The sequence below is a fragment of the Prunus persica genome, chromosome G2, assembly GCF_000346465.2.
Source record: "Prunus persica cultivar Lovell chromosome G2, Prunus_persica_NCBIv2, whole genome shotgun sequence".
Lineage (NCBI taxonomy): Eukaryota > Viridiplantae > Streptophyta > Magnoliopsida > Rosales > Rosaceae > Prunus > Prunus persica.
The window spans coordinates 17654700-17664256 of record NC_034010.1 but is presented as its reverse complement, the minus strand read 5'-3'; the positions used below and the strand labels follow the sequence as shown (position 1 = coordinate 17664256).

Here is a 9557-nt window from a genome sequence, read left to right as displayed (position 1 = left end):
GGTGGTGGAAGGTGATGGTGCTGGTGGTGGTGGAGGTGGAGGTGGATGAGGTGGTGGTTGTGGAGGTAGTGGCGGAGGATGAGGAAAAGAAGGATGTGGTGGTGGTGGCAGTGGCGGTGGTTGTGGAGGTTGTGAATGTGGTGGTGCAAGTGGTGAAGTTGGATGTGGAAGTGGAGGTAGTGTCATTTTTTAAAATGAATTATGATATTTTAGGAATTAAAAAAATTCATTAAAGGTTTATCTCTGCTTCTTTTGAAAGCAGCTTTGAAAAGCAACCCAGAGCCTGCTTTTAAAAGCTGTTGTTAAAAGGCCATGCTTTTAAAATAATCAGGATATTTTATTTTTACCAAACACCTTAAATTGCTTAACTTTAAAGTGAAGCAGATTTTTGGCCAAAAAAAGCAATCCCAAACGGGCCATAGTGTGTAGTTTTATAGTACTCTTATATTGGTATTCTTTTTAGGTTTATAATAGAAAATGCACAATGTATATATATATATATATATATATATATATATTGGTTCATCTTCCAAAAAATAAAAACACCTAACAAAACCACTTAGATTTTTTTCTTCTCACGTTGAGCTGCCACTGGCATTCATCGTTCTAACTCCAAGGTTTCGCTGTGATTTTGTTCATCCTAATACAATGATTCTTGGTATTCTTCTTTGTATGCCGAGAGAGGGGGTATCGTCTGGTCTTGTTTGGTTTTGATGTGACTCTCCAGAGCAACGACATCAAGGGTTTTGTCTGGTCTCAATGGTTTGGTCTTCTACTTCCTCCTTCGTGTTTCGTCCTAATCAGGCTTGCCTTGCAGTGGTGTTGGTTCGCTCCGATGAATTGGGGATGACGACTAAGGTTCCTCGGTTCTCTGTGTGGATGTGGGGGTGGTTTTTTGAGTAGTTGTTTCCTTATTGTACATGGAAGGCTTTTGATACTAGTTGTTGGTGGTGCATGTTGTGGTTCCATAGTTTTTGGAGTCTAGGGGCTGTGGTTTCGATTCTCTTTCTCTCAGTGTTGCGCAAGGATTTCGGCGGCTCGAGTTTTTGGGTATAATCCTTCTACCCATCTCTACGTACTTGTTTGATTATCATGTGATGGGGATTGCGGAGTCTGGTGGTGTTAAAGTCTTTAATGACCTTGAGAAATTTTTTGGGGGATTCCTTGTGCTCATGTTTTCTTCTGGTGAGAGTATTGCTGATAAGGTGCAGAAGACCAGCCTAGATGGGTCTCCCTGAGGTGTCCGTTGGAATGTTTGTGAGCTTGGCATTTGATAAACATTCTTGTTTTGATGACCTTACGTTGGAAGTTTGTCATACTAAGAGGTCGATCTTGGTCCTTCTTGCTTTGTTAGGGGCTCAGATTAAGAAATAAGGAGCGTCGTTTACCTCTCTGTATATTCTTTAATTCTTGGTTATTTGAATTGCAGAATGGTTGTGGATATTTGAATTGTTGTTGTATAGGTAATTTTGGAAAATGAGCAATTTATAAGGGAGACTTTGCCGAATTTTCGGCAGAAGTCAAACCCTAAAGAAACTTTTGAACTTTAGGTTAGAAGGGCAATTTGGTCAAGTGTGGCCAACACCTGCCAGGTGTCGGACACGCACAGGATTCGGTTCATATTCCAAAGTGGAATTTGGATTGGATCTTATCATGGTCCATGCGGCGATGGTGCTCTCTTAAACTAAAAGGGGTAAAATAGTATTTTCCCTATAAATTTAGATGGGCCACCTTATTGACCTATTATAAAGAAAAATTCAAAACTCATTCACCAAATTCAAAACCAAAATACTTAATTTATGATATCCTAATTATTAAAGTTTTTAATCACTATACACTAATTTTTTTTATAAATAAATTAATGAATGTTCTCTTATTTCTTGTTTTATCTTAGCATCTCTCTATGTTTTATCTTAGCCACTCAATATTGGCGTCTTGTAAAGAAAATTATGCTATTTATTTCTCAAATTCCTAACTTCCAAAAAAAAAAAAAAAAAAAAAAAGGCCTTATAAAACAGTTTTCTTTTACAAGCCATAAAATATTTGCAGAGAAACTTTTATAACGAAATCATTCACTTACCAAAAAGTTGAGACATATGTTGATGTGCTATTAGTGCACAGTCCAAACCATTTGGAAGCTATCACTTTCAACAAAGCTGCTTGGTATGTGATTGGCAGCCATCATTCTGGGAATTCACCATAATAACATAATTCTCGAAAGAAAACATGAACAAATAAGTACAGCTTCCAGAGAATGTCCAAGCTTTAAGGGACCACCGCCAATGCACCAAAAATAATTTGACGTTGATACGTGATACCAATAATTTTTTTTTAATAATAATGAGTGAATTATCGTTGGGATTTCAATGTATGTTATGGGGAATTTTAAGATCCCTCCTGCTACTTGTCAAATAGAATATTTATACAATTATATACATAATTATGTCATTTATTCTTCCTTTTTTTTTTGGGACAGATGACAATGCATTGGATTTATAGTTTAGTTCTTTCTTCTCTATATCTCATAAACCCACCAAACCCATAATTTGATCAAAATATTATTAATACAATGGCAACACATGCACCCTTTTTGAATCATATTGGTTGGTATATTCTTTGGTATAATTGAATTTTATACAATCTAATGAAGGTTTATATATGTGTGTAGAAAGCGACAGAGTCAAAGGTTAATAATTTTTTAATTTCTTATTTTTTTAAAAAGCGACTTTTAGATTTGATATGATACTTATAAATGGCTAATGGTCCTTAAACTTTGACTTGATTCACATTTTTGTCCATCAATTTCAAAAATCATTCTCATGGTCCTTCAACTTTACTTTCGTTAGGATAAATAGTCTTGACGTTAATTTTGTTAAATTTTCTGTTAAATGCAAGAGCAAAATGGTATTTTTATATTATTTTTAGCTTTCACTATCTGAATATTCATTTCACCTAAAACGTACAAATAAAAACTTAAAAACCTTCTTCCTATCCTAGCTATCACAAGGAGGGTGGGTATGGTTTGGGTAGGGATGTGGGTGTGTGTTGTAGGAGCGCCATCAGTTGTTACTGGGGTGGTGGGTTAATTGGCTTGGTGTCGGGTGGAGGTTGTCCATGGCTTTGTTGGAATATTCAGATGGTGAAAATTAAAAATAATACAAAAAAATTATTTTGCCTCTGTATTCAACAGAAAAAGTTAACAAAACTAAAGGCAAGACCATTTGTCCTAACGAAACTAAAGTTGATGACCACGGGAACGATTTTGAAAATTGAGGAACCAAAATGCAAATCGGATCAAAATTCACGAAGTATTGAACATGACAACCCTACTTATAAAATTGATAATATTGATATTCAAGCGTAACAATGGGTTTATTGTCTTAATTATATTGACGGTTATCATATACCATATTTAATCCAGAGATTGAATAAGTTCATAAAAATAAAAATAAGAAGAAGAAAAAAAAAATGAATGAAGGAAATGTTACCAATAAGTCCTGATTCGTAGATATGCATATTTGTGCCTTTTGGGTTGCAGGTTGGAGCTGCGATGGTGGATCTATTTGGTGCCAATGGTCGACATGTGGTTGTGGGCATTAGACTGTGGAGTTCGACAGTGGTTGGGCTGTTGGTTTGCGGTTGTGGTGCGAGTTTGTTAGTCGGTTTCTTTGGTTTCTCTTAAAGAGAGTTTCACTGTATGTGGGTTGCTGTGTTGCTTGGGTGATTCAAACTTACTGGTTGTGTACCAGTTTTTGGTAGCCCTTGAAGCCGTGTATGGGGAATACCACATCTGCCTTTATGCTTTGGGCCAACTTGGTAACGCTTGGGTCGTTGGTTGAGTACCATATAAGTTTACCTCTTGTATCCCATTGAAACTTGTACGGTCATCGGTGCCCTTTGGGGATTTTATTTTGTATTTAATGGCAAAAAGAAAAAAATATATATCTTTACCAAGTAAATCTGAAAAAAAAACAAAGAAGTGACATGAGCAAGACCTAAATTTGTTGACCAATATGACCCTCAAACAAGGTTGTTTTGTTGACTTCCTTTTAAAATCCCAAATGGGTTCCCTACCATTTTGTTTTGTCCAAGGCTTGGGTCATTGTCAATGTGGAGACAGGAGTCACATAGCTCCAATTTTAATGCAGATGGGATTGGGAGCCTTGTAAAGGATAGGTTGCATGGTCAAGTTGAAGCTCATGTGCAAATTTCTCAACAAACGTGAACAAATAAATAATGTGGATATTCCAACTTTGCTTTAATTAGGCATATTGGTCAATTTTAGAGGTCTCATTTGTCCTTAAAGTCACTTTCCAATCCGATTTTATGGGTCTCTCTGCAAACTTCTTTGCTAAGATAAATACGTACATATATTTATTTATTATAATTTACACAAATTGATGGTTTTGTATCCCTATCAACCCTATCCCAAAACTTTAATTAACTAACGGAAATGTTAGGTGGTGAGTTTTGGTAATCAATTTTTTATTAGCTTTTATCGTAAATTTCACTATTTTGTTGCTGAATAGAATGTTTAATCTGCCAATTTTGTTATTGAATTTCATACAAGCACTTGTATACCGATCATAGTAGTATTTCGGTGTGATCATACCATCGCGTAAAGTATTGATGCGGTGTTATAAATTTACTCCGATCACATGTATACACATACTAGATACTCATGCTATAATTTGAGTAAACTTATAAATCACACGTCAAAATACCACATAATTCTAGGTTCACGCACGAAAATTTCTCCATTTTCCTTGAATTATGAAAAAGTAGATTCTCAAAAGAAAATGATAATGAAAATTTCTTAAACAGTCTCCTCAAAGCGTTGACCCGTTTATTAGTTGTACGTGATAGAATAACATATTCTTTGTTTTTGGCTTTGACTATAGAGTCCATATTCTGGACAGGTTTTGTTTCGTTTCAATCTGTGTGAGAGAGAAAGATGGAGTTTCTGGAACTACTCGTTATTGTCAACTGACAAGTTGGTTGAATTCTATTTAATATATACAATGTTGAATTCCACAAGCAAACAATTGCCAAACCATTTAAAGCTAGCCACTTTTTTCACAGAGACTATCAATACCATCTCAAAGAGAGAGAGAAGCCAAACAAGAAAAGAAACCCGTGAAGGTCTCTCCAACCTTCAACCCCCCAAACCCTTTGAAATTTCTTTGAAAGAGAATTGATATTGGTGAAGGTATTGCCTTTATGATTTGGATTTATTGGTTCATTCATTGTTCTTGTCTTTGTTTTTGTTCATCTGGGTCAGGATTGCCCTGCCTTGAATATCCAGTTCCATTTCCATTTCTGTCTGCTGATTTTCTGTAAGTTAATTTATAATTCCATTCTGAATTCCCATCTGGGATTTCACTGTTTTGATCACTCTTTTTATTCTGCCAAGCAATTCGTCATCTCATCTATGATTTCTTTGAATTTCAATCTCTTGTATCTATTTCTCATCAGGGCCTTCCTTATCTTTGCATGATTCCTCTGTTTGCATTCAAATCTAGGGCGCTGCCATCTATTTAAACTTTTTAAATTCTTGTTCAATTTGTGGTTTCATTGAATTAAACATTTCTTTGGCCAGTGAACATTTTCTCTGTGATTATACTCTTTCTTCTTTTAGCAGTTTCAAACCCTTTGGGAATTTTAATTATGTTTGTATGAAGATGCTGATACTTCTTATATTCATGTGACAATTCAGTGGCAGGCTTTAACTTTCTGAACTTGATTCAATGGCAGCAAAGGAAGATCACATTCAAATCTTGGTAGGGAGTTGATATAGGATTTTATGCAATGAAGTGCTTCTACTACTTCAAGGACAAAACAAGGGGCAGGGAACAAAAATCAGCTCCAGAACTGAAAGAACAGAGGAAATCTGATTATTCAGGAGCTGAGAGGGTGATTCAGTCTTCCTGCTCAGAAAATTCACCGCGCGGTATACCCGAATTGTATGAAGAGAAGGCTCATAATTTGCGAGTATTTACTTTCCAAGAGCTCAGGCATGCGACAAACGATTTCAGCAGGCTGCTTAAGATTGGAGAAGGTGGATTTGGGAATGTTTATAAAGGTTCAATTAAGCCTGCTGATGCCAAGGGCGATCCAATCGTGGTCGCCATTAAAAAGCTTAACAATGATGGCTTACAGGTATGGTGGTTTAAGCATCTTCCTATTAAATTGAATTGTTAAACAAGGCCCTCAAGAGTTTTTTCCTTTCCCATTATTATTAAATGTGCTTAAGAAACATTTTGTTGGCTTATTCTCCTTGAATATTTATGCTCAAAGTAGCTAAACTGCTGTCTAAAATATAGTTAATTGATTTTTTCTGAGTCCTCTGGCCCTCCTCTCTTTACACTTCTGTTCAGTCTCTTTCTATGACAGCATTTTTTTCTTTCCTTTAAAGGGAATTTGAAGCTAGTCAGTGAAATATTTCTTCTGAAATTTGTTTTATATATGCATACATGGCTCCATTTATTTTTGCAAGAGAGAATACCTAGATTTTGTTGTCTTTATGCAGCCAAACCTGTATCTTTCTCTGTCATGGAGAATGACATCCATTAGATAAGATGGTATTTAATTATGTGTATCTTCCTCTGTGGGTCACAAATTTTCCCCCTAGAATCCTTCCATAATAATATGGGGATTAAGATGGACAATGTTTTCTCTTAGCATATTTGTATCAACCTGTTTTTCATAGTGAACTTTTTGTTGGGAGCAACTTTGCCTATTTGTGGCTCCTTTTCAGTGTTGAGATTTTCGTCTAGTTGGAATGGTAATCGTTCCCTATTTCAAAGGATGGAAAGTGATCTAGAGGCAAACTAGAGGTGGATGATATGGATGTTTGTGACTTCATGATCGATTTCTCTCTCTTTTTTAATATCATTTCTACAGGGTCACAAACAATGGGTGGCAGAAGTTCAATTTCTCAGTGTTGTGGAGCACCCAAATCTTGTCAAACTAATAGGATACTGTGCTGTGGATGGAGAAAGAGGGATTCAACGACTACTAGTCTATGAATATATGCCAAACAGAAGTTTGGAAGACCATCTATTTAACAAGGCATACCCAGCTATTCCTTGGGAGACAAGATTGCAGATAACACTAGGAGCAGCTGAAGGATTAGTTTATCTTCATGAAGGATTGGAAATTCAGGTTAGCTCTAAGCATTGATATTAACCATTAGTTTCTACATACAATCCCACTTTTATACTTGAAGCTTAAAATCAGCTGTTTTATCTCATTTTGTTGGGGATATCCAGGTTCTGAGCTAGAGCTTGTTGGCACCGGGCATATATATCGAATATATAGTACTACTACTCATCACAGATTGTATACTTTCTCCTGCGGCAGATATGTTGGATTATGACAAGTTAGTTGACTTGATAAGTTGTCACAAGATAACAACTTATCAAGTCAACTAACTAGTCATAATCCAGCATGCTTAACAAGTCAACAAACTAGTCATAATCCAACAAGATATACACATTCACTTCTGGTTCTGGGAGTAGGCAGATGTCCAAATTTGAGAAAATATCTTCTTTCTTTGCATAAGGTCAACCCTGAACTTTTTCATGGCCATGACCCCACATTCCCACATCGATTTTTCATCTATGCCCTAACCTCTGCACCCCCTTCCCCGCGAATGCGCTTCTGCATTTACTTTGTGACTGAGGGGTGCCCAAGACCACATTAAAATGGAACTGTTCCATTAGTTTATTCTCTACATCATCTACTTGTTATTTTCAGCATTCAAGCTTAGTCTTAACCATTATTATTCTGATTTTTTTCTTATGCTATTGATGAAGGTAATATATCGAGATCTTAAATGCGCGAATGTGTTACTGGATGAGAATTTTAAACCAAAGCTTTCTGACTTTGGGCTTGCAAGGGAGGGGCCAATGGTTGGTCATACTCATGTTTCAACTGCAGTAAGTGCTCTTATTTCTCACTAGCATTTGTAGCGTGCACCTGGTCCCAACTTTATCGCGACTCAAACTCATACACTAAATTCATGCAATAAACATATTGGAACTTTATCTTGCATTAGTGAAAGTTCTAGAAATATGGTGAGATTAAGTCTGGAAAATACAAGAAAGCAATCAAGTGATGGACAAGCCGTGCATATTAAAACACCAACTTTGAAGCAAAGAGCATTTGTATACTGCTTCATACTAAACTGTTACGGCTTGCAAAGTCACTGCATTAAATGCATTTAAATTTTAAAGACTATTGTAATGCTAATGGGAATTTGTTTCGTGATCAGGTAGTGGGGACATTCGGGTATGCTGCACCAGATTACGTTGAGACAGGCCATCTCACAACTAAGAGTGACGTATGGGGTTTCGGTGTGGTGCTGTATGAGATTCTTACAGGCAGACGGTCATTGGAGAGAAACCGTCCAAGAACAGAGCAGAGACTCTTAGAATGGGTGAAACAATTCCCTCATGATGGCAAAAAGTTTGGCTTGATAATGGATAGCCGGCTTGAAAACAAGTATTCGATCAGCGCAGCAAGAAAAATCGCTAGGTTGGCTGATAGTTGTCTGTCGAAGAGTGCAAAAGATCGGCCAACAATGAGTCAGGTAGTAGACACATTGAAGAAGATTATTCAAGAAACAGAAGAAGGAAATACATCTGAGAGAAGTCCTGAACCTGTTGAAAATGAGCAAGTTGACTCAGTAAAAAAGCAGAGCCAATTGGGGGCCTCGGAGTCATGGAAGAGACGAATGAATCACTTGGCCAAACTAGGTGAGCAAGTGGAGAGTGCTAGCAGAAGAAGATTCATGATCATGCAGAGGGCAAAGGTCACTTGATGGTGTTTCGTTCAGCTTTGCTGAATCTTGTTTCAATGGCAGGGTTGTTTTTGAGAACAAAGGATTAGAAAACTACTTCAGAAAAGGTGAAAGAGCATAAGTGAGCTAAATTGGATGGCTATTTTTGTGAAGTTGATAATGCCATCAGACAATTCTAATGTAGGTTCTGTAAGAATCAGCCTTTTCCACGTATAGGTTATTTAATAATGAAATCATTCTTCCAAATTGGTAACATAACATAAAATATAAAAAAATCGACATCAATTCTGTTTCGAAAAATTACTGGAAATATAAATTTTCAAAATATTTTGGAACTTACATATATCATACATACTAGTGCTCCCAATGTAATATTCTTCATAGAACAACTCATCTTAATCTCTTTCGTCATTAGACTTTATTTATTTCAATATGGAATTACTCTCTCGTCCTATTTTTCCCTTTTCATTATTGCTAAGTTGGACAATCTTTTGAGTATCCACCCCACCCCAATGTATCTCTGTAGACTGTAGCACTATCAGCCAACGTTGAGAAAATTCGAAGAGGCCAATACCCTATTGGCTCGCCATGCACTAGGAGCCACCAACATCTATTCTCCACCTTCCGGTTAAATTTAAAAGTGTAAATCATCATCAATCAGGATTATCTTGTCTTTGACTTTCACTATAAAACTCATTTTGTCATCTGCGTTAATTCCTTAAACGATCCCTCAATAGAATAGAACTATACGTGT

General features: G+C 36.5%; 1 protein-coding gene across 4 annotated transcripts; it reads left to right on the top strand.

The window, feature by feature from the left end:
* LOC18786514 (probable serine/threonine-protein kinase PBL19) lies at positions 5013–9257 on the top strand. 4 transcript variants are annotated; one of them, XM_020558436.1, is made up of 5 exons: positions 5013–5209; positions 5717–6159; positions 6904–7164; positions 7818–7940; positions 8276–9257. In XM_020558436.1, the coding sequence occupies exons 2-5, from the start codon at positions 5809–5811 to the stop codon at positions 8822–8824; spliced, it is 1284 nt and encodes a 427-aa protein (XP_020414025.1). In that variant the 5' UTR covers positions 5013–5209; positions 5717–5808; the 3' UTR covers positions 8825–9257. The 4 variants fall into 4 exon arrangements, with proteins under 4 accessions (XP_020414025.1, XP_020414026.1, XP_007218043.1 ...); XM_020558437.1 differs by having other exon boundaries at positions 5040–5209; positions 5755–6159; XM_007217981.2 differs by lacking the exon at positions 5013–5209 and adding an exon at positions 5216–5336 and having other exon boundaries at positions 5755–6159.